Source organism: Salvelinus alpinus, chromosome 30 (assembly GCF_045679555.1).
Source record: "Salvelinus alpinus chromosome 30, SLU_Salpinus.1, whole genome shotgun sequence".
In the NCBI taxonomy this organism is placed as follows: Eukaryota; Metazoa; Chordata; class Actinopteri; order Salmoniformes; family Salmonidae; genus Salvelinus; species Salvelinus alpinus.
Genome location: NC_092115.1, coordinates 22,787,833 through 22,813,229, shown reverse-complemented (window position 1 = coordinate 22,813,229; position 25,397 = coordinate 22,787,833). Strand labels below are relative to the sequence as shown.

Here is a 25,397-nt window from a genome sequence, read left to right as displayed (position 1 = left end):
GTGAAGCATTATTTTTCTACCGTCTTGCCTTAAAAAAGCAGCTCAGGTCATTAAAGCAGAGCCGTACACACACGGTGCTTGGATATTATTTCACCTCTGGCTTCCCCGCCTGTTAGATTCCCTGTAGCCACAGGAGCCGCCAGATACCCTCTTGAATCTCAATGTGCCTCCAGGCATTTTACAAACAACAAATGACACGGACGGGGGTTTTGGTCTAGAATGAGATACACATACCTAATGCTTGTCCCTTCACCGACAGTCATAGGGACAATTTCTGATGTACAGAACTTTATGAATTTTGTGCGTAATGAAAAGTGCTGTACAAATAAAATGTACAAATATTATTTTCCCCTCACAATGTCTTTCAAAAGAGCAAAACTAGGGTGGACACTGGCCAGGTACTATATTGAGCTTAAAATGGCTAAAAGTAATGGAGGAGGGCATGGGTGATCCACCCTGAATAAAAACAGGTAATGGCAACATATCGAATATAAAATGCTGGAGATTTTATTGAACAGAAAGTGCTTTGCTCTATGTTGAAGTCAAAGACTCAGAATGTATCCAGCCAGGAGGTTAAGATCTCTTGCAATGTGTGGAGAGTACCTCAACCAGCAGCCAGCCATTCAACCATAATATTATATTTACCTCCGTAAAGCTCTAGATGTAAAGATGTATCACATATATTAGGAGATAGATCAACCTGCCATAGCGGTCTATTAGCGGTTGAAGAGGAATATCACTCATTGTGACTTTATAACACATTGATATGTTTCCTGACCTACGCCACAGCCACCCACTGAACGTTTTTCAAACTTCAACACAGCAAAAGTAAAAAATGACTGTGGTTTTCAAACTGAAGCTCATGCTTTTCTTTAGTACAGTATTACTCCACTGTCGAAGCGAAAAACTCAATATTAGTCTGTTAGAACACAAATATAATCATTATTTTTGACTGGCCAGTTACTGTACATTACAACATCAAGTATCGGAATGTCAAACTGTCATTGTTCATCAACCATCATAATCTATGATTCTACTGTGACAGTAAATTAGTTCATGTCTGTTCAGTATTATATAGACCGCATTACAAGCAGCCAGCATTGATGCATCTCCCCACCTAGTGGTTATTCTTTGAAATGAGCTGAAGTCAGACATTACGTCACCCCCATGTTTTTTCAAATTGGAGTCTGACTGAAGTCAGTAATGGTTGCACAACAACTATTATTCAGAGGGAACTAATGCTAGATGGTTCTGAAGCAAACCACCCACATTCACACATCAAAACTAACGTCTCTGCTTTCAACCGCTCAGGCCTGACATGATCAATTCCAGATATTATGAGACGATTCTGGCAGAGTCTCCTCTGTGAATCATCAGTCATAATAAATAATAATGGATATTATATGATTGATTAACTTGTGTGTGTAATGTTTGGCCTTGTGTCTTGCATACTATGTTAGTACTACAGTAACATTGAATTACCCTGTTTGTATGCATCTATATTTTCCTTCAATATGAAAAACATGATAGACACTCATTTCAAAGCCCTACAGGACTAAGTCATGCTTACACAAATGAGTCAACATGAAGGGTGAGAGGAGCCATGCTGGGAGGGCCATTCTCCCAGGCTCCTAGGTGGAGTCGTGGTCTAGCAGTGGCAGCGGTTAGCTGCAAGGAGCAGGAAATCAAATAAGCGTGGCGGCTTCGACAAATTGTCCAGACTGCGCCCCCTGTTGGGCCGGCTCGGAGCTCTAACAAAGGGCCCCGGCTCTCTCCCACCCAATCTATCACTCTCCCATACCAACGCCCTTTCAGCTCCAGAAAGGGATAAAGACAAAAGGTACATTAGTCCGGCCCTGTAGGGCCACCCATGAGCAGTGTAAACCGCCCTAGTGCCGTGAGGTGCTTCAGAAACAATGTCATTTTCAGAACCTTACAAACAGGGTCATATGATACAGAGTCGGCCAATCGCTACCTGTACCGCCAACAATCAAGCTTAGTAGTTAGAAAGACACAAAGGGGTCCTACCAGCCCATACAACACTCTCTTTCTTATGCCTTTCATCAGCATGTTACGTCACCATTGCATTTATGGCGGTAAATTGTTACTGCATACATACTGCTACGCTTATTAAGTATAGCAGTGTATTTTCATCTGATGAATGAATGCATTACAATGACCACAATGTCAGACTTGAACATAAGTCATGAAGAATGTGGCCCATTGTAAAGCTGTGTGTAGTTGTGGGGTACAGGGCATGACAGTTGGGGAAATAAACATATGACATGTTATGGCATCATGTTTCTATAGAACGTGGATATGATTTTCTCTTTGATGTTATTTTGAATGTCATCTTTGTATAATGTGCTTCGGTGCAATATATAGCTGTGCATTTGTATGTCAAATGTGTGTAGAGTAGCTGTTGGTGAGAGTATTTGAAAGAGATGCCACTGAACACACAGACCATCACAGTATGTCAGTAGATTCTCATTTCTGTTGTGGATGGCTTTAAAAGCCTCATTGCATGTGTGTGTATGTGTGCGTGTGCGCGAGTGTGTGGTGTTCAAAGTCAGATACCTGCGTGGAAAAACATAACGATTTTGGAGAAAGAGAAGGAGGTTCATGAAAAGTTCATTCTCGTTAATAAATGATTGCAGCCACGACTCTACAGTATATGGCGCCTCATGTCAATAATGTGCATGAGCAAGTTTCCCATCTTCACCCTCCAGCTCGAATGTTTACGGAATAAGAATAAGACAAGTGTCCCTGGATATCTTATTTCTCACTAAGGGTGCATTTCTTAGGCTTTCAACCTGTTAGACGGTTTAAATGATTTGAGTGTTCCTGTTTTATTATATTCATTTATTTTTGGCCAAAAAGTTTTTTAAGCCCCTCAGGTAACGTTTGACATGACATGGTGCACTTGCCACCTAAAACATAGCTGTCACGTTCCTGACCTATTTCTGTTAGTTTGTTGTATGTGTTAGTTGGTCAGGACGTGAGTTTGGGTGGGCATTCTATGTTGTCTGTTTCTATGTTGGTTTAAGGGTTGCCTGGTATGGCTCTCAATTAGAGGCAGGTGTTTGGCGTTCCTCTAATTGAGAGTCATATTTAGGTAGGTTGTTTCACAGTGTTCGTTGTGGGTGGTTGTCTCCTGTGTCTGTATGTATGTTCGTGCCACACGGGACTGTAGCGTTTGTTTGTAGTCGTGTACCTGTTCGTGCGTTCTTCACGTTATATGTAAGTTCGTGTCCAGGTCTGTTTTCATCGTTTATTTGTTTTGTAGTTTATTCAAGTATAGTTCGTTTTCTGTCTTCGTTGTTTTGTCGTGTCTTAAATAAATCATGTCATCATACCTCGCTGCACATTGGTCTTCAGATCCCTCTCTCCTCTCCTCGTCCGAGGAAGAGGAAGACGACAGCCGTTACAGAACCACCCACCAATCCAGAATCAAGCAGCGGTGTAAACGGAGTAAGGGACAGCGCAAGAAGGAGGAATGGACTTGGGACGATGTATTGGACGGTAAAGGTTGCTACACATGGGAGGAGATCCTGGCTGGAAGGGATCGCCTCCCATGGGAACAGCTGGAGGCACTGAGGAGAGCAGAGGCAACCGGAGAAGGGAACCGGAGTTATGAGGGGACGCGTCTAGCACGGAAGCCCGAAAAGCCCGTGAGTACCACCCAAAAATTTATTGGGGGGGGCTAAGAGGTAGTGGGCCAAGGGCAGGTAGGAGACCTGCGCCCACTTACCAGGCTAACCGTGGAGAGCGGGAGTACGGGCAGACACCGTGTTACGCAGTAGAGCGCACGGTGTCTCCTGTACGTGTGCATAGCCCGGTGCGGGTTATTCCACCTCCCCGCACTGGTAGGGCTAGATTGGGCATTGAGCCAGGTGTCATGAGGCCGGCTCAACGCGTCTGGTCTCCAGTGCGTCTCCTCGGGCCGGCGTACATGGCACCAGCCTTACAGATGGTTTCCCCGGTTAGCCTACATAGCCCGGTGCGGGTTATTCCACCTCCCCGCACTGGTCGGGCGACCGGGAGCATTCAACCAGGTAAGGTTGGGCAGGCTCAATGCTCAAGAGAGCCAGTACGCCTGCACGGTCCGGTATTTCCGGCGCTACCTTTTCGCCCCAGCCCAGTACCACCAGTGCCTACACTACGCACCAGGTTTCCAGTGCGTCTCCAGAGCCCTGTTCCTCCTCCACGCACGTGCGTGTATCCAGTTCGGTGCCTCCAGTTCCGACAACACGCACTAAGCCTCCTGTGCGTCTCCAGAGCCCTGTACGCACTGTTCCTTCTCCCCGTACTCGTCCTGAGGTGCGTGCACTCAGCCCGGTGCCACCAGTGCCGGTACCACGCACCAGGCCTATAGTGCGCTTTGAGAGGTCAGTGTGCCCTGTCCCTGCTCCCCGCACTAGCCTGAAGGTGCGTGTCTCCAGTCCGGTGCCTCCAGTTCCGGCACCACGTACCAGGCCTACAGTGCGTCTCAGCCGGCCAGAGTCTGCCGTCTGCCCAACGGCGCCTGAACTGTCCGTCTGCCAAGCGCCGCATGAACTGCCCGTCGGTATTGAGCCTTCAAAGCCGCCCGTCTGCCATGAGCCTGCAAAGCCGCCCGTCTGCCATGAGCCTACAGAGCCTTCCGCCAGACAGGAGCCGCTAGAGCCTTCCGCCAGACAGGAGCCGCTAGAGCCTTCCGCCAGACAGGAGCAGCCAAAGCCTTCCGCCAGACTGGATCAGCCAGAGCCATCCGTCTCCGCAGCGCCGTCTGAGCCATCCGTCTCCGCAGCGCCGTCTGAGCCATCCGTCTCCCCAGCGCCATTTGAGCCATCCGTCTCCGCAGCGCCATCTGAGCCATCCGTCTCCCCAGCGCCGTCTGAGCCATCCGTCTCCCCAGCGCCGTCTGAGCCATCCGTCTCCCCAGCGCCGTCTGAGCCATCCGTCTGTCCCGAGCCATTAGAGCCGCCCGTCTGTCCCGAGCCGTCAGAGCCGATAGTCAGTCAGGAGCCGCTAGAGCCAGTCGTCAGTCAGGATCTGCCAGAGCCGCCAACCAGACAGGATCTGCCAGAGCCGCCAACCAGACAGGATCTGCCAGAGCCGCCAACCAGACAGGATCTGCCAGAGCCGCCAACCAGACAGGATCTGCCAGAGCCGCCAACCAGACAGGATCTGCCAGAGCCGTCAGTGAGCCATGAGCGTCCAGAGCCGTCAGCCAGCCATGAGCGTCCAGAGCCGTCAGCCAGCCATGAGCGTCCAGAGCCGTCAGCCAGCCATGAGCGTCCAGAGCCGTCAGCCAGCCATGAGCGTCCAGAGCCGTCAGCCAGCCATGAGCGTCCAGAGCCGTCAGTGAGCCATGAGCGTCCAGAGCCGTCAGTGAGCCATGAGCGTCCAGAGCCGTCAGCCAGCCATGAGCGTCCAGAGCCGTCAGCCAGCCATGAGCGTCCAGAGCCGTCAGCCAGCCATGAGCGTCCAGAGTCGTTAGCCAGTCATGAGCTGTCCCTTAGCCCAGAGCGGCTATTTACCCAGAACTGCCCCTCAGTCCAGAGCTGTCTCTCTGTCTGGAGCTGCCTTTCAGTCCGGAGTTGCCCCTCTATCCTAAGCTACCTCTTTATCCTGAGCTACCTCTCTATCCTGAGCTATCCCTCTGTCCTGAGCTATTTCTCTGTCCTGAGCTACCTTGTCCCGGAGCTGTCCTGTATCTTGGTGTTGCCCCTTAAATTAGGTGGGGGAAATAAGAGGGTGGTCATGATAAGGGGTAAACGTAAGCTGGGATTGACTATGGTGGGGTGGGGAACTCGTCCTGAGCCTGAGCCACCACCGTGGTCAGATGCCCACCCGGACCCTCCCCTAGACTTTCTGCTGGTGCGCCCGGAGTTCGCACCTTAAGGGGGGGGTTATGTCACGTTCCTGACCTATTTCTGTTAGTTTGTTGTATGTGTTAGTTGGTCAGGACGTGAGTTTGGGTGGGCATTCTATGTTGTCTGTTTCTATGTTGGTTTAAGGGTTGCCTGGTATGGCTCTCAATTAGAGGCAGGTGTTTGGCGTTCCTCTAATTGAGAGTCATATTTAGGTAGGTTGTTTCACAGTGTTCGTTGTGGGTGGTTGTCTCCTGTGTCAGTGTTTTTCGCACCATACGGCACTGTCTCGGTTTGTGTTGTACATCGTCATTTTATGTGTAGGCTATTTTCCCTGTTCGTGCGTTCTCGTGTTTAATGTAAGTTCGTCGTTCAGGTCTGTCTACTCCGTTTGTTGTTTTGTTAGTTTATAGTGAAGTTCGTGTTTTCGTCTTGTCTTTATTAAATATTATGTGTTCACAACCCGCTGCGCCTTGGTTCCCTCAATACTCCTCCTTTTCGGTTGAAGAGGAGGTGGACCACCGTTACAATAGCTGTTTGGTTTTAGGTATTTTTCTACAGTATATTGTATAAACTCTCTCCATGCACTGCTCTGCACTTCAGTCTGCATTATTCAGTGGATGTTTACCTATCTACAGTGCATTCGGAAAGTATTCAGACCCCATTTCTACATGTTGTTACATTACAGCCTTATTCTAAAATGGATTAAATAAAATAAAAAATTCATCAATCTTCACACAATACCCCATAATGACAAAGTGAAAACAGGGTTTTAGAATTTTTTGCAAATGTATTAAAAATAAAAAACAGAAATACCTTATTTACATAAGTATTCAGACCTTTTGCTATGATACACAAAATTGAGCTCAGATGCATCCTGTTTCCATTGATCATCCTTGTGATGTTTCTACAACTTGATTGGAGTCCACCTGTGGTAAATTCAATTGATTGGACATTATTTGGAAAGGCACACACCTGTCTATATAAGGTCCCACAGTTGACAGTGCATGTCAGAGAAAATACCAAGCCATGAGGTCGAAGGAATTGTCTGTAGAGCTCCGAGACAATATTGTGTCTAGGCACAGATCTGGGGAAGGGTACCAAAAATGTCTCCACCATTAAAGGACCCCAAGAAGACAGAGGCCTCCATCATTCTTAAATGGAAGAAGTTTGGAACCACCAAGACTCTTCCTAAGGCTGGCCGCCCAGCCAACCTGAGCAATCGGGGGAGAAGTGCCTTGGTCAGGGAGGTGACCAAGAACCCGATGGTCACTGTGACAGAGCTCCAGAGTTCCTTTGAGGAGATAGGAGATCCTTCCAGAAGGACAACCACTCCTGCAGCACTCCACCAATCAGGCCTTTATGGTAGAGTGGCAAAACGGAAGCCACTCCTCAGTAAAAGGCACATGACAGCCCGCTTGGAGTTTGCCAAAAGGCACCTAATCGACTCTGACCATGAGAAACACGAGTCTCTTGTCTGTTGAAACCAAGATTGAACTCTTTGGCCTGAATGCCAAGCGTCACATCTGGAGGAAACCTGGCACCATCCCTAATGTGAAGAAAGGAGGTGGCAGCATCATGCTGTTGGGATGTTTTTCAGCAGCAGGGACTGGGAGAATGGTCAGAATCAAGGCAAAGATTAACAGAGTAAAGTACAGTGAAATCCTTGATAAAAACCTGCTCCAGAGCGCTCAGGAGCTCAGATTGGGGCTAAGTGGCTTCGGGACAAGTCTCTGACTGTCCTTGAGTGGCCCAGCTTGAGACCGGACTTGAACCTGATCGAACATCTCTGGAGAGACCTGAAAATAGCTGTGCAGCGACACTCCCCATCCAATCTGACAGAGCTTGAAAAGATTTTCAGAAAAGAATGGGAGAAACTCCCCAAATACAGCTGTGGCAAGCTTATAGCGTCATACCCAAGAAGACTCGAGGCTGTAATCGCTGCCATATGTGCTTCAACCCAGTACTGAGTAAAGGGTCTGAACACTTATGTACACTACCGTTCAAAAGTTTGGGGTCACTTAGAAATGTCCTTGTTTTTGAAAGAAAAGCGCATTTTTTACCCTTTAAAATAACATCAAATTGATCAGAAATACAGTGTAGACATTGTTAATGTTGTAAATGACTATTGTAGCTGGAAATGGCAGATTTTTTAATGGAATATCTACATAGGCGTACAGAGGCACATTATCAGCAACCATCACTCCTGTGTTCCAATGGCACGTTATGTTAGCTAATCCAAGTTTATAATTTTAAAAGGCTAAATGATCATTAGAAAACCCTTTTGCAATTATGTTAGCACAGCTGAAAACTGTTGTTCTGATTAAGAAGCAATAAAACTGGCCTTCTTTAGACTAGTTCAGTATCTGGAGCATCAGCATTTGTGGGTTCGATTACAGGCTCAAAATGGCCAGAAACAAAGACCTGTCTTCTGAAACTCGTCAGCCTATTCTTGTTCTAACAAATGAAGGCTATTCCATGCGAGAAATTGCCAAGAAACTGAAGATCTCGTACAACGCTGTGCACTACTCCCTTCACAGAACAGCGCAAACTGTCTCTAACCAGAATAGAAAAGGGAGTGGGAGGCCCGGTGCACGTAAATGTGATACCTGTTATTTATTTATAATAAATTAGCAAAAATAAAAAATACATGTTTTTTGCTTCGTCATTATGGGGTATTGTGTGTAGATTGATGAGGAATAAAACCAATGGAATCCATTTTAGAATAAGGCTGTAACGTAACAAAATGTGGAAAAAGTCAAGGGGTCTCAATACTTTCAGAATGCACTGTACCTGCTACAGGGAATTACTATTTAAAGATGCCCATTTTAGATTCTGCCCTGAATCGTATAAGCTTTCTGAGGAAAATCTAGTCATGCCTTTTAAGCATGCAACCAAAAATGAATAGAGTTACATAAAAAGGTTAAATACATACAAGAGTGGTGTTGACTCTGTTGGTTGGGTCTGTACTGGTTGTTGTTTGTATTGAGTGTGTGAAAGATTTATAAAACAATCACCACCAAAAATACGTACGAGAGCTCCAGGAAGTCAGTCATCTGCAGCTTGGCGCGTCGTGTCAGAATCTCCATCAAGTGGAGGCCCTCATCAGTCTGCAATGCGCTGTGGAGAGAAAAATAGAGTTCATCAATACTGGCCTTTCTCCTAAAGGTCCCCACAGAGTTGATACCTAAGCCTGTTAAGTGTGGGTGAGCGCTCCCACACATTACATTCCTGTCACACACAGAAGAGAGGAATGGGGACATGAGTGGGGAGACAGGCACGGAGGTCAGGGGGATGGAGGGAGGGAGGGAGGGAGTGAGGGAGGGAGGGAGGGAGGGAGGGAGGGAGGGAGGGAGGGAGGGAGGGAGGGAGGGAGGGAGGGAGGGGGAGGAGAGGAGGGAGGGGAGTGAGGGCCAAAGACAAGAGAGCCAGATAGGTAGTTGAGGGAGAGGGAGACAGAGAGTGAGGACATCATGCGGGTGTGAGGTGTGAGAGCTGGGGGAGCAGGAGTTCCCTCTGTCATGATGAATCGCCTGTGTGCGCTGAACGTGTTCCAAAATGACACCCTATTCGATATCTAGTGCAATACTTTTTACCAGAGCCCTGGTCAAAAGTAATGCACTATATAGGGAACAGGGTGCAATTTGATACACAGGCCCTCTCTCAGACTACAGGCCAGACAGAGAGGTGCAGATGGGATGGTGAGGAGGTATAATGGTGTAGCCACACCACAGTGGTTCAGTTCAGCCCTGCCTATAGCTTATAGGGTCTGAGTCCCAAATGACACTCTATTCCCTACTATACATAGTAGTAGTACACTACTTTTGACCAGGGCCATTAGGAGTACCTGCTACCAGGCTACTGTGCGTACAGTATAGCAGTACATGTCTCAGTTTTCCTCGATTATATTTCCTCCTGTTGGTGGTGATAAGCCATACCGTTTAGAGCTATAAACCATACTGTCCTAGTGTATCACATAACAGGAGTATGGAGATTAAAGCAAGAATTCTAGAGACATTATATATTCAGATAGTGATATTTCCTAGCAGCAGCACAGCCCCCATCCCCAGCCCCAGTGAAGGGACATGGGCTCCAGTACAGCGTGGCCTGATGGACTGTGGGTTCTGTGCCCTGGAGAAGGACTTGAACCTGAACACCATCAAATCATGATGTAATATTTACTGAATGATACGCTTGTAAGATGTTTATTATACATGCATATGATATACCACACTGGGGTATGGTCTTGATAAATTGAAATAAAATTGCAAATACTAAATAAATGAATGATAAACATTCATGCATAAATGAGTCCAGTATTGAAACTTAAAATAATCTATGGTAATAAATTAAAATATACAGTATGTCAAACAGCGCGAGTAAAATACTTTTTTGAAAACATCATGGAATTACTTTCCCAAAAGTGACACAAACACTTTGTTAAAATGAGGAATGAGAAATGCCAATGTTTTATTTTCAAAATGGTTCCTGGGAAATGCAGGGCACCGCCAGGTTGGATAGGGGGCAGGAGTGGAATAATGAGAACATCTCTGTTGGCAGACACAGGGTCACAGTAGGCCTCTGGTTGTCTAGCATCTAAAACACATTTCTGTCTCCATTTGTAATGGTTGGTTTTACAGCAACTTCAGCTATGCTTATTCAAAACAAAAACAAAAAGACCATCAAAAGTATAAACAGAACTGCACCAATGGAGCCAAATTGTTGCTACTGATCAAACGTCGCTGTCTGATGAAAACATCTCCAAAACAGAAACTTTTCAGGAAATGTAGAAAAATTACCATATATGAACAAACATACATTTATGAGACTTCAGAAGCTATTTTGAATACATTTCCTTGGTCCCAGAGTCATGAAATGTTCAGAGTACATTGAGGGGAGTTACTGCTTTCATTAAATGTAATGTAAAGAAATATATGCGTTTTCATCAGACAGCGACGCAATGCAACATGTTGACACCTGTAAATTCACCACAGATGACCTTGGACTAAAAAAAGACCCCATTTGTACTGTACTAAATGCAATTCCATAAAGACATACTGTAGAACATTGATTGATTAGCTGTGGTTGCCTCATTCATTGTTTATGACAGGCACTACTCACTCAGTGTCGGTGATGACATAACCGTAGTCATCATCAGTCTTCTTCGTGTCCACAGCAGCTTTGACATCTAGCTGCAGCTCCTGGACGTTCACTTTCTTCTTATGGGGCTCCTGGTAGACCACCTTGGCAGCAGGAGGCTCCATTGCCTGGATCCAGCCCTCCACGGCAGCCACCTCCTCCATGTCCGTCGAGTGGGTCGACTTCTTCTGCACCGCCACCTTGATTTGATTCGATTTATTTGACCATTTAAAAACACAATTCAACCACACATGTGGATACAATGCATTTAAAGAAATTGAGGTTAAACAAACAAGTTGAACAACAAAAATGTATTTAGTATGTATAATCTGGAAGTAGAAACCTAAGTGTTGTTGTCCATTAGTTTACTCCAAATAGGGGAGGGATGGTAGAGTTAGGGGAAAATAAAAAAAATATAGATATATTTAAAAAATGTTTTATTTATATGGGGAATTGGAAATTATGCAGATAATTACATTGATGGAAGCCACAATCGATCTGCAATATTGAAGCTGGTCTACCTCTGTACTTAGTCCCTTACTCATTGTGGTCCTCACCTCAGCCTGAGTGGTCCTACTATGTACGTTCTCCAGACCAACACCTCTCCCCTCACCCAGCCCTGCACCCACACCAGCCCAGCCTGGGGGCTCTCTCTGGGCTGGGGACTCAATCTTATCCAGGTACACCAGCAGCTTGCCAAATAAGCTGCCGGCATCTTGGGGCTGAAATAACACAGAACAATGTCATGGTGATCCCAAGTCATGGTGATCCCAAGTCATGGAGATCCCAAGTCATGGTGATCCCAAGTCATGGTGATCCCAAGTCATGGTGATCCCAAGTCATGGAGATCCCAAGTCATGGTGATCCCAGGTCATGGTGATCCCAGGCCATGGTGATCCCATGTTGATCCCAAGTCATGTTGATCCCAAGTCATGGTTATCCCAAGTCATGGTGATCCCAAGTCATGGTGATCCCAAGTCATGGTGATCCCAGGTCATGGTGATCCCAAGTCATGGTGATACCAGGTCATGGTGATACCAGGTCATGTTGATCCCAAGTCATGTTGATCCCAAGTCATGGTGATCCCAAGTCATGGTGATCCCAAGTCATGGTGATCCCAAGTCATGGTGATCCCAAGTCATGGTGATCCCAAGTCATGTTGATCCCAAGTCATGGTGATCCCAGGTCATGGTGATCCCAAGTCATGGTGATCCCAAGTCATGGTGATCCCAAGTCATGGTGATCCCAGGTCATGTTGATCCCAGGTCATGTTGATCCTAGGTCATGTTGATCCCAGGTCATGTTGATCCCAAGTCATGGTGATCCCAAGTCATGGTGATCCCAGGTCATGTTGATCCCAGGTCATGTTGATCCTAGGTCATGTTGATCCCAGGTCATGTTGATCCCAAGTCATGGTGATCCCAAGTCATGGTGATCCCAGGTCATGTTGATCCCAGGTCATGTTGATCCCAAGTCATGGTGATCCCAGGTCATGGTGATCCCAAGTCATGGTGATCCCAAGTCATGGTGATCCCAGGTCATGTTGATCCCAAGTCATGGTGATCCCAGGTCATGGTGATCCCAAGTCATGGTGATCTCAGAAAGAGAACAAATACGACTCAAATAATAATTGCACCATGGCTTTTTCTCATCTTGATTATGATGAGACAAATATTTTCTAGTACTTGTGTACTGAATAAAGGAACTGTTTTGATAGAGGAGAAGAGGCGATTTGCTTCTCTCATCAAAGTCTAAGAATACATGGAGCGATAGGATACAAGTCAATAATCATAATCTGAAAGATAGGACTGCAAATTGACAGCATCAACTTTCTCAGATGAAAAATCAGTCAATACAACACTTGAAAAGCTTTTAAACAGTTTTAAAAAATCGACTTCTTCTCTAAGTTGTGTATACCAACTGGTTTACTGTCTACATTGCAGATGTAGCATCAAATTACTAAACTCCTTTTGAAAAACATCTTATCTGGATGATTGATACCCTACACACAGTATAAAATTACCGTTTGGAATGTAAGTCTTCCGTTTGACATTTTACACTCAGCTTTCAAACCATTTATCTCTTTAAGAGTCCAAATGTGGTACCTTGTCATTGGAGTCTGCTGGCTCTCTGTCTCCCTCCATTTGTCGCTCTGTCAGGAAATTACACAGAATTACTATGTTTACTGACAACAAGAATAATATTAAGCAGAAAGCACACCAACTTTGCATATCTCAAATAACATGCAGATACAGTATACTCTCCCTTTCACCGTTTTCAGCTGATTCTTTTTGCTAGTAAGTCTGACTGCATTTAAAATGAACAGAACAGCCAATCTGAACCAGTCACCCTGAAGTTGGCATCGATAGACAAGGAGCAGATAAAGGTGTTGGAGAGAACTATGGGATAATACTACAGATGGAGGGCTCCTCCCAGTCGGTCAGGGTTGAGTACCTTGGACCACAGCCTCCTCTACTGGAGTGCTCTCCGGAGCCGTTTTCTCTGTGGTGGATGGAGGGACACTCTCCTCCTTCTCCTCCTGTTCCCCAGGCCCTTCTTCTCCAGGCCCCTCGTTCCCTTCCTCCCCCAGGTCTCTGGGTCCTGCTCTGGACTGGGCTTGGGTATGTTCTTGATCCACTACCTGCATTTACATGTATTATTTTATCCAGAACATCTGCAGACAGTACGCATTCAACAAGGTAGCTAGGTTAGGCAACCACATTTCACATTCATTCCAAGTAAAACCTTCCTCAAAAATCAGCTAAATCAGTGAAATGAAAGCTAGTAAGAAAAGTGTGAGCATTACAGCAAGAAAGAAAAGTATCAAGATGTTATTGTTTATTTTACCTGTAGGGCGTCAGTGATCAGCGTAGAGAGTTGGTCCAGGTCTGTAGGACTCAGGTCGTCCACGTCCACGTTGTGTCTGCCCACATTCTTCAGAACCTTCTGGATGAACACCTCTGTGGAGGAGAGAGGAAGAAAAGTGGGGATAAGAGGAGGAGAGAAGAGGGATTAGAGAGAGGAAGGGTTAAAACTATGGTAGAGTACCTACAGTATATCAATGGTTGCATCTCAAATGGAAGTATATTCCCTATAACACACTACTATAGACCAGGGTACTATCAAAAGTAGTGCCTTATAGGGAATATAGTGCCATTTGAGACACAACCATTGACATAGGTACTCTAACCTTTCCTCTCTCTCATTCCCTCTTCTCTTCCCTCCTCTCATCCCCCTTCTCCTAATCCCTCCTACACAGAAAGGGAAGATTCACCCATTTCAAATGTTATATCTTATAAATGTTATAAACATTTCCTGTTTTCATGTGTATCTCAGCTATTGCCGTTCAAGCAGGCAGAAATACTAAATGCATGACACCGGCAGTGACGATTAGCGTTTTGAAAGTTCTATATCTTGATTGCTGACATGCAAAACATTTTGGGACTGTATCAACAGTGGAATAATAAAACACATTTTGAGTGGATTATTCCTTTAACAACTAATAGCATGCTATACCATTATTTCCAGTGGATGCATACATGACTACTAATGGTGATCATCTGTTCACAGTGAAATAATGAGGAACAACTTGTACAGTAAAAGCATTTTTAATGAGGCACATACCATCCACTGTACTGAGGGGGTCCTTGGGAGCAGAGGGTTGGCTGGCTCCAGCTGTCTGGAGGAGTAGAGGTCTGTCCAGGTTAGGTGTTTGAGATTGAGAGGTCTCTTTAGGCCCAGTACTGTCTATACTGTTGCTGTAGGAGGGGCTTAGGCGAAGGGAGGGCAGGACCGGGCCCTTGGTGGACACCCCGGTCTGAGATGGTACCTGCCCAGACAGATAGTGTCTGAGAGCAGCCACAAGGAGGTCTCCATCCCCCGCAGAAGATCTGTCCTGGTAGGGAGGCTGGAAGGACGTCAGTGGGGAGAAGTTTCCCTCTCCCTGGGACTTTGGCCAGTAGTAGTCAGAGGAGACCCCAGATGGGTAACGGTCACTCTGCAAGATAATAAATAAACACATTATAAGTGTATTATAAGGCATCATAAATTACATTATAAAGCACAATACACATACTTCATAGAAAGCGTTACCAAATCATATATAATAATAATATATACCATTTAGCAGACCCTTTTATCCAAAGTAACTTAAAGTCATGCATGCATAGATTTTAAGTATGGGTGGTCCCGGGAATCGAACCCACTATCCTGGTATTGCAAGTCCCGTGACCAAATAAACAAATGTGTTCGTCTTTACTTAGTGCTTCACTTAAATCCCCAGGTAATACACCAGCATCAAATGAAAGGTTAATTGATAATGTTAACAGTAAAATAAGCCTATATGATCTACTATTGAAGTACAGTATAGGGATGGGTCAACAACATTCCAAGATCCATCCATCTCCCGCACGTTCGTCTTAAACAAAAGGCAACTCCCCCTTGTTTCCCATCAACCCTATCCTTCATAAATAAAGGGGTACCCTTCCCAACCCCTCAATGCCTGGCCCTCAGCAGGGGTTTGGCCCTCTCATTCAGCTAGGCCATGTTGGTGACCCCCCTGGACAGAAATGACACAGAGCCCATCATGTGGACGTTATTAATTAAGGAACCGAACTCCTGAACCCTCGGTGGGCATTATCTCCCTCATAATAATCCAGCAGGAAACTATCCCTGTCAATCATCAACCAACAGCCATTCATTCACCAACCTTCAGACGTGGGATAGATAATGATACAGAGTACTAAAGATGATCCACAGCTCCCGCTGTGTCAGTTTGTGTGTGTGTGTGTGTCTATGTGTGTACATTAGTGTGTTTGTGAGTGTGTGTGTGTGTGTGTGTGTATATAGCGATGTCCATGCATGTAGAAGTAAAACATGGTCCAGCAGCTCATCGCAGGCTAAAGCAGGTGCAAGGAGGGGTCTGAAGGGGCCTGAGGATGGTCAGTGGCTCCCCTCACCTGACTGGGGCTCTTGGGTCTGGCGGGGGAGGCGGCCTGGGGAAGGAGGCCCAGACGTTGCAGGTAGTTCTGGAGGTTTCTACTGAGCTCCACCTCCACTGGCTTGATCCTCCGGTCTCCTGGGTCCATAGCCTGGGTAGAGGGCCTGGACCAGACAAGCAGAGGTAGAGAGTAAGAATGAGTGGTGTGGCTGAGTGCGACAGAGACAGCGAGAACTAGATAGAGAAAGAGAGAGACAGAAAGGGACACATGAAGACAGAGAAAGAGAGAGAGAAAGAGAGAATGAGAGAACGAGAGAGAGACAGAAAGAGACACATGAAGACACAGAAACAGAGTGAGAGAGAGAGACAGATAACGTGGACTATCCAGAGATAGACTAGACCATTCAGACCTAAACCAGTGGTGGGCAGGGCAGATACTGTAGCCCATCAGTCATCTCATTGCATGTGCCCTCCTGGAGTCTGAAGCGTAAATCAATGTCCTATTGAGGTCTACACTATATGTTTGTTTGTTTGTGTGTGTATATGTTTGTGTATATGTTTGTGTATATGTTTGTGTATATGTTTGTGTGTGTGTGTGTGTGTGTGTGTGTGTGTGTGTGTGTGTGTGTGTGTGTGTGTGTGTGTGTGTGTGTGTGTGTGTGTGTGTGTGTGTGTGTGTGTGTGTGCATACGTACGTGCATGCCTGACTGTCTGTAGGTGTGTGTCCGTGTCACAGAGGTTGGTGGCACCTTAATTGGGGAGGACGGGCTCCTGGTAATGGCTGGAGCGGAATAAGTGGAATGGTATCAAATACATGGTTCCCATGTGTTTGATGCCATTCCATTTGCTCTGTTCCAGCCATTATTGTGAGCCGCCCTCCCCTCAGCAGCCACCACTGGTCCATGTGTGAATGCACATGTGTAATGGATTGTGCTGCCTGCCAAGAACAGTGACCTGGATTTGCTGCTGCTGTAGACACGGGGGCTGGAGTCCTGTAGGCGTCTGTAGGGGATCTTCCTCAGCTTAGACAGCTCCTTGGACAGGATCTGCTGGGCGGTCTCATCCTCCCAGGTCAACCCTGGAACATAACACATTAACAGGAATAACACTTATAATGTCATACTAGAACCAGCTAATATAAATATATTGAGCATGTATTTCATTATGTGACAAACAATGGAAGGAAGAAAAGACAGGTTAGGAGAAGAGACTAAGAGGTGTCTGATAATAAATGTTATATCCTCCCAGTTCAACCCTGCACACAACACATCAAAAGGAACACTCAGAATGTATAGAATGACTAGAACAAATGAAGAGTTTCTTTCCAAAATGCTACACAGTATATCCATTTTCAGACATGTTGGTAAATTAGCTTTGTTTAAAGAACAATTCTTGGGTACATAGCATTTTGCAGAAAAACACATTTTAATACACACCTAAAATCTATTAATTGAAAATCCAAAAACAGTGATATTTTACACAGACATGAAGGTACCCATAAGCAATCATTTCTGGTGAAACATTGGTGGATTTAGTGTTTTGGTAATGAACTCTTCAAGTGGTTGAACATGTACTATATATTGCATCATATGACTAATCTCAAAGGGAAACAGAGAAAGAGGTGTTTAAAAATGTTATCCCTGGTGGATAAGGTCAATGTTCACTAAGAAGCAGAGGGGAATGCATATGTGGCTCTCATCATGTAGACTTTAGTGCACCTACTAACATGCTGAGAGAATATTACAGGATGAGAATGACTTAGGGTGTGTCTCAAATGGCAACCTATTCCCTATAGGGCTCTGGTCAACAGTAATGCACTATCAAGGTAATATGGTGCCATTTGGGACATATCATAAGTCCTTCTCATCCTGTAATATTCTTTCATCATGTTAGTAGGTGTACAAGGCTAAAGGCGACATCATCAGCCACATATGTATTCCCCTCTGTTTCTTTAACTACAGCGCATTTTGGCAACAGAACTGAGGACTGGTGCCAACACCAGATGGGGTGGCGGAACCAAATGTAACCCAGAATATGGCCACGCACACTTGAACAATTTAATAGAGACATTCCACAGATGAGAGGCAGCATCCATGAAATATACAACCAACACTAGAATGCAGGGCAAATAGCATCTGCAATGACATCATTATCACTTTGCACAGTGCATCTTACTGTTTAAAGTGAGCATTTTGGCTAGATATGCTTGGCTTGCATAAATCACATTTGCCCAAGAAGGCATGTGGGTCGTTCCACAAAAAGAGTGTCACTTTTAAGTAGAAATTGTACACCATTATTGAATGTTAAAAGCCTGTTATATTAAATGAAGTACCCTTTAAAGAGGTATTGCCCCTAAAAAAGCAACTTCTTGTTTTGAAAATGGCCTATATGGCATCCATATGAGACAGAAACATTTATTCTAGTGTCAAAATTTACTATAAAGTGTAAATAGGATAATTTTGGTCATTTGCGAGAGGATAAGGAAAAGAATGTACGTCACAGAATGAACGGTACGGTAACAGTTTTCCGTGGGTTGGGTTTATTTTAATCCTGCCCACATGCCCACACCTGGCAGCACCCAAGTAATCATCAATTCGGAGCGCAGATACACTCGACCCAATCGTAATGCTTATGGTCAATTTGGTTTGACATTTGATATCCCTTCGGGGCTAGATAGGGACCATCAGTAAATTACACAGCTGGTACTACTAGGACAATATTTTAAAAGGTAAATAGCTCTACATTTCAATGACTTAACAACCTCAAACCAACTATAAATTATTGAAAATGTTTAAATAATAATAATCTAATCTAATAGTCAAAGTGTAAAAGCGGGTGAGCTGGTACTACTCTTTTTGGCCATTTTGCGGTATTTTGTGGTGGAAAACTGCACGGGTTGAGCATAACACATCAGCCCTGTTACGCATAGATAGACATGCTAGAAATGTTTTAGCAATTACATTTTTTTTTGTGAAGCTTGCATTCAATTGCCACACCCTGTTGCACACAACAAGCTTCAATTCGCCCTGTCAAAATCGTCCACCATGTTACAGTCAACCATGTTACTTTATTTGGCACTTAATAGGGACTTACTATATTCACGAGCTGAATTAGATGAAATATTTTTTTTTTAAAGCACTGAATATATATGTATCAGTAAAATATCCCAGGGAATAAAAGTATGGATCGATATGGGCACAGTGGTCTGAAATGATCTCTCCTTTTTACATACTTAGGTATGCAAATGTGCTATCATGGCTACCAGATGAGAGCATCAAGCAATGCAGATCTCTCGGTGGTGGGTGCGTCCCATGATGCTATTGAGCGGAGCACAGAAGGTAGAGTCCATGGTTCTGGAATCCAGCCAGCCACTAGATCCACCACAGCCTGAGGAGGGAGGAGCAGCGGAACACACTGAACACATAGAACACTCGGAATCCACCATACTGCTGTCTGCTGCTACTGCTTAGCCTGCCTGCCACACACCTCTCAGAGCAGTGCCTTGCTCAGTAAAACACGGAGTACTATCAAACACAGAAAATAACTGTGCTCAATGATGGCTTTAATGGGGGCCCTGATGGCTTTCTGTGTGAGAAGAGAGCATAGGCAGTGTTTTCACAGGAGCAGACGTTATGTGGCACGGCAGCTTGATTAACGGTAACCCCCGCCAAGACATTCACACACAGCTTAGGTTTTCACAACCATCAGGCGAAACGGGTCCATAGCAATGGAACATAAAGAACAGGTCCGCTTGGTTGGGCATCTGGGGTTAACAGAGATAGAGCTGTGAGAAGGAGGGGGTCAGGGTTAGGGTATTAGACGTACAAACTATGGGGTTGATTTAACAGAAATAGTGTTGGGAAATTCCAGTTACTCCCCAAATTTCCAGCTTTTCCAGAAAATCATGACCGATCATGAGGGATAAGCAGGACATTCAGGAGTCTCCCAACCAAGTTTTCTGGAAAACCTCAGTGTTAAGTTAAAGCCCCATAATGCTGTGCTCCATCAGCAGGGTTTATGTTTTTGGGATGAGGAGAAACAAGAGGCAGCTTGGTAGCTTTGAAAATATGGAGGTGTTTCTGTTTTGTTGTTTTATCCGGCCAGCACTTGGAGGGTCAGAGCAGAGGCAGTGGTGGCCGTTATGTTGAATATTCCGAGGCCATTAGTTCTTCATCCCAAATGGCACACTATTCCCTACATCGTTCACTACTTTTGAGCCCATAGGGATCTGGTCAAAAGTAGTGCACTGTGTAGGGAATAGGATGCCATTTGGGATGCACTCTAGGTTTGTGCTGCTCTGCCTCATCGTGTTGCTCTGCTGTGCTCTGTTCTGGGATTGAAATGCAGATGCTCTTTGCAGTTTTGTTCCCCTAATGGTTTTTCAGACAGCAAGGATAAATAACCTATTAGCATATTTCATTTCAGCTGGATAGGTTGATAAAATTAATCAGCACTGTGCACTATGGAATCTGAATATCATTATGTAGCTTGCCCGTCTAGAGCTGATTTCTAGAAATGTATGTGGATTTCCAGGGCTTGCTAGAGGATAAGGTATTTGATCTATATAAAACAACTATTATAATTTTTCAATTGTTCAGTAACTATTAAACATGATGACTTGATGGCTGTGTAAAATAGGATTTAACTTCAAAAGTCATGTCTTTCTCCATTTCTGCAATTTTGCTCTTCATGTGCTGTATGAACATGTCCTTACATTTTTTCTGTCTTTATACATCAATAACATACTGCTGTTGGGAGGATGGAATACACAGCATATATGGTCTATGATACACAGGCATTGATCACCCTCTGGTGGTTATTTATGGTCATTACAGCACTCTATGCCAAGCACAGTCTGGGGTGTGAAGTTCATGGCATTCTAGCATATTCTGTAGAAAATCTGTTGTCAGTATACCTTTGTCTGTGGAATAAAAGTCAGTGGATGAATTTTAAGGTTATGCTTAAAGGTTTACGAAATGTACCTGATATGATCCACACAAAAACCCAACTACATTAGTGGTGCCAGGACAACAACCTCTCCCTCAATGTGAGCAAGACTAAGGAGCTGATCGTGGACTATAGGAAAAGGAAGGCCGAACAGGCCCCCATTAACATCAATGGGGCTGAAGTGGTGTCCACATCACCAACAAACTATCATGGTCCAAACATACCAAGATAGTCATGAAGAGGGCACGACAACACATTTTCCCCCTCAGGAGACTGAAAAGAAATAAAGGGGAAATAAATAATCTGATTCAACAGTTTCCTGGTGAAGACAGGACGTCAGGAAGAAACATCTGCTTTCTGATGATGGGAATACAGGAATTTACCAATCTAATTATGCATAGCTGACATTTCCCAACCAATGCCAGTGAGGGCTGGGGTGCTGAGGATGCCTCAGGAGGTCTGATCGACAGACAGTGACAGCAATAGCGTGTGCGTACTGTACGGACCTCTGAATCAGAAGTAGGTGGAAAATTTGGAGTGTTCTTGCTGTAGCAAGCACACTAATAACTAGAAAACTAACATTTGTGTGCTTGTTATATGAATATGTGGACAACTACAAATACCTAGGTTAGACTGTAAACTCTCCTTCCAGACTCACATCAAAAATCTCCAATCCAAAGTTAAATCTAGAATTGGCTTCCTATTTCACAACAAAGTATCCTTCACTCATGCTGCCAAACATACTCTCGTAAAACTGACCATCCTACCGATCCTCGACTTCGGCGATGTCATTTACAAAATAGCCTCCAATACCCTACTCAATAAATTGGATGCAGTCTATCACAGTGCCATCCGTTTTGTCACCAAAGTCCCATATACTACCCACCACTGCGACCTGTACGCTCTCGTTGGCTGGCCCTCGCTTCATACTCGTCGCCAAACCCACTGGCTCCAGGTCATCTACAAGACCCTGCTAGGTAAAGTCCCCCCTTATCTCAGCTCGCTGGTCACCATAGCAGCACTCACCTGTAGCACGCGCTGCAGCAGGTATATCTGGTCACCCCCAAAACCAATTCTTCCTTTGGCCGCCTCTCCTTCCAGTTCTCTGCTGCCAATGACTGGAATGAACTACAAAAATCTCTGAAACTGGAAACACTTATCTCCCTCACTAGCTTTAAGCACCAGCTGTCAAAGCAGCTCACAGATTACTGCACCTGTACATAGCCCATCTATAATTTAGCCCAAACAACTACCTCTCCCCCTACTGTATTTATTTATTTTGCTCCTTTGCACCCCATTATTTCTATCTCTACTTTGCACATTCTTCCACTGCAAATCTACCATTCCAGTGTTTTACTTGCTATATTGTATTTACTTCAACACCATGGCCTTTTTTTTGCCTTTACCTCCCTTATCTCACCTCATGTGCTCACATTGTATATAGACTTATTTTTCTACTGTATTATTGACTGTAAGTTTGTTTTACTCCATGTGTAACTTTGTGTTGTTGTATGTGTCGAACTGCTTTGCTTTATGTTGGCCAGGTCGCAATTGTAAATGAGAACTTGTTCTCAACTGGCCTACCTGGTTAAATAAAGGTGAAATAAAAAACAAAAAACAGTTCAGCGGTCTAAAAAGGTATTTTTATGGTAGTGGAAGAAGTTTAGAAGTTTTAATTGTAAGTGTTGTAAAATTGAGCATAGCTTAGGAGAAGAAGTAGTGACTGAAGCAAGCACACAATTATGCATTGCTGACATTTCCCCACCAATACCAGTGGGGTGGCTGGGTCTCTGAGGATGCCTCAGAGGGGGCTGTGACAGACAGTGACGGCAGCAGCGGTAAGTGGTAGCGCTGGTGTAAAAGTGGAAATTGTATGCCTGACAAACGCCTATAAATTCCTATAAATGTTTTGCTTATAAGAATCAAGTCATGTTTTATGACCTCCTGTATGCTGCCTTTAAGTTGACGTTCCACTTTTTGAATTCTACAAATGTTTCATTACATTTAGCCTGACTACTCTTCACTAAATGAATCCGCTGCTCTGTCATTCGCTACATACTTTAGCCCGAGACTGCCATCGTTGAGGTCGTTTGTTGTGACGAGGGGCACAAGGGGCGTTGTACAAAACAAAGTCATCAGCGATTGGATTGTCTCCAACCAATCAGACAGCAGGGCTCCTCATTGGAGGAACATCCTACTCAATGAATTTCATCAAAATAAAAATTGTTAAACATAAAAAATGTATCCTTTTTTAGATAGACCTATACTAAGTATATTCACATCACCAAATAACTGATTAAAACACACTGTTTTTCAATAAAGGTCTACAGTTGCCTCAACAGAACTCTGCAAGGTGTAGCAAGAGGACAGCTATTTTCCGTCCTCCTCTGGGTACACTGACTTACAATAGAAAACCTTGGAGGCTCATGGTTTTCACCCTCTTCCATAGACTTCCACAGTAATTATGACGACTTCCGGAGGACATCCTCCAACCTATCAGAGCTCTTGCATGAACTGACATGTTGTCCACCCAATCAAAGGATCAGAGAATCTAGTACTGAAAGTACAAGCTACAGCTAGCTAGCACTGCAGTGCATAACATGTGGTGAGTAGTTGACTCAAAGAGAAAGACAATAGTTGAAGGGTTTTGAACAAATTAATTTCTTAAAAAATGTATGAGAAGCAACAGACAGAGGAAGTTTACATACACCTTAGCCCAAAATATTAAAACTCAGTTTTTCACAATTCCTGACATTTAATCCTAGCAACAATTCCCTGTCTTTGGTCAGTTAGGATCCCCACTTTATTTTAAGAATGTGAAATGTCAGAATAATAGTTGAGAGAATGATTTATTTCAGCTTTTATTTCTTTCATCACATTCCTAGTGGGTCAGAAGTTTACATACACTCAATTAGTATTTGGTAGCATTGCCTTTAAATTCTTTAACTTGGGTCAAACGTTTCAAGTAGCCTTTCACAAGCTTCCCACAATAAGTTGGGTGAATTTTGGCTCATTCCTCCTGACAGAGCTGGTGTAACTGAGTCAGGGTTGTAGGCCTCCTTGCTCGCACACGCTTTTTCAGTTCTGCCCACAAATTGTCTATGGGATTGAGGTCAGGGCTTTGTGATGGCCCCTCCAATACCTTGACTTTGTTGCCCTTGAGCCATTTTGCCACAACTTTGGAAGTATGCTTGGGGTCATTGTCCATTTGGAAGACCCATTTGCGTCAAAGCTTTAACTTTCTGACTGCTGTCTTGAGATGCTGCTTCAATATATCCACATAATTTTCCATCCTCATGATGCCATCTATTTTGTGAAGTGCACCAGTCCCTCCTGCAGCAAAGCACCCCCACAACATGATGCTGCCACCCCCGTGCTTTGCGGTTGGGATGGTGTTCTTCGCTTGCAAGCCACCCCCTTTTTCCTCCAAACATAACAATGGTCATTATGGCCAAACAGTTCTATTTTTATTTCATCAGACCAGAGGACATTTCTCCAAAAAGTACGATCTTTGTCCCCATGTGCAGTTGCAAACCGTAGTCTGGCTTTTTTATGGCGGTTTTGAAGCAGTGGCTTCTTCCTTGCTGAGCGGCCTTTCAGGTTATGTCTACTTGTTTTACTGTGGATATAAATACATTTGTACCTGTTTCCTCCAGCATCTTCACAAGGTCCTTTGCTGTTGTTCTGGGATTGATTTGCACTTTTTGCATCAAAATATGTTCATCTCTAGGAGACAGAACGCGTCTCCTTCCTGAGCGGTATGACGGCTGCATGGTCCCATGGTGCTTATACTTGCGTACTATTGTTTGTACAGATGAACGTGGTACCTTCAGGCGTTTGTAAATTGCTCCCAAGGATGAACCAGACTTGTGGAGGTCTACATTTTTTTTTCTGAGGCACTGAGTTTGAAGGTAGGCCTTGAAATACATCCACAGGTACACCTCCAATTGACTCAAATTATGTAAAATAGCCTATCAGAAGCTTCTAAAGCCATGACATACTTTTCTGGAATTTTCCAAGCTGTTTAAAGGCACAGTCAACTTAGTGTATGTAAACTTCTGACCCACTGGAATTGTGATACATTGAATTATAAGTGAAATAATCTGTCTGTAAACAATTGTTGGAAAAATTACTTGTGTCATGCAGAAAGTAGATGTCCTAACCGACTTGCCAAAACTATAGTTTGTTAACAAGAAATTTGTAGAGTGGTTGAAGAACGAGTTTTAATGACTCCAACCTATGTGTATGTAAACGTATGACTTCAACTGTACATGGATTCACTGGTCACTTTGATAATGTTTACATACAGTATTACGCATAATGTTGCTGCTACCGTCTCTTATGACCGAAAATAACTTCTGGACATCAGAACAGCGATTACTTACTGCGGACTGGAAGACACTTTTTCCTTTAATGAGTCGACGAGAAGGATATACTGCTTTCACTGGAAGATCCCCGTCATTTGCTTGAAGAAAAGACGCAGGAAAAGGGGCCGCAGATCGAGCAGCCTTCTGAGA

The 25,397-nt window shown here is 44.5% G+C and overlaps 1 protein-coding gene across 1 annotated transcript in view; it reads right to left on the bottom strand.

Annotated features, from left to right (window-relative positions):
* Positions 1–25,397, bottom strand: part of LOC139559970 (receptor-type tyrosine-protein phosphatase N2-like) — a 189,022-nt gene that overhangs the window by 124,459 nt on the left and 39,166 nt on the right. Inside the window, exons 4-12 of the mRNA XM_071376469.1 lie at positions 16,888–17,011; positions 15,953–16,097; positions 14,619–14,991; positions 13,842–13,954; positions 13,449–13,635; positions 13,100–13,146; positions 11,552–11,716; positions 10,977–11,194; positions 8,889–8,975 (exon numbers count right to left, since the gene is read on the bottom strand). Coding sequence (XP_071232570.1) covers positions 8,889–8,975; positions 10,977–11,194; positions 11,552–11,716; positions 13,100–13,146; positions 13,449–13,635; positions 13,842–13,954; positions 14,619–14,991; positions 15,953–16,097; positions 16,888–17,011 — 1,459 coding nt within the window. The remainder of the gene's footprint in view (positions 1–8,888; positions 8,976–10,976; positions 11,195–11,551; positions 11,717–13,099; positions 13,147–13,448; positions 13,636–13,841; positions 13,955–14,618; positions 14,992–15,952; positions 16,098–16,887; positions 17,012–25,397) is intronic.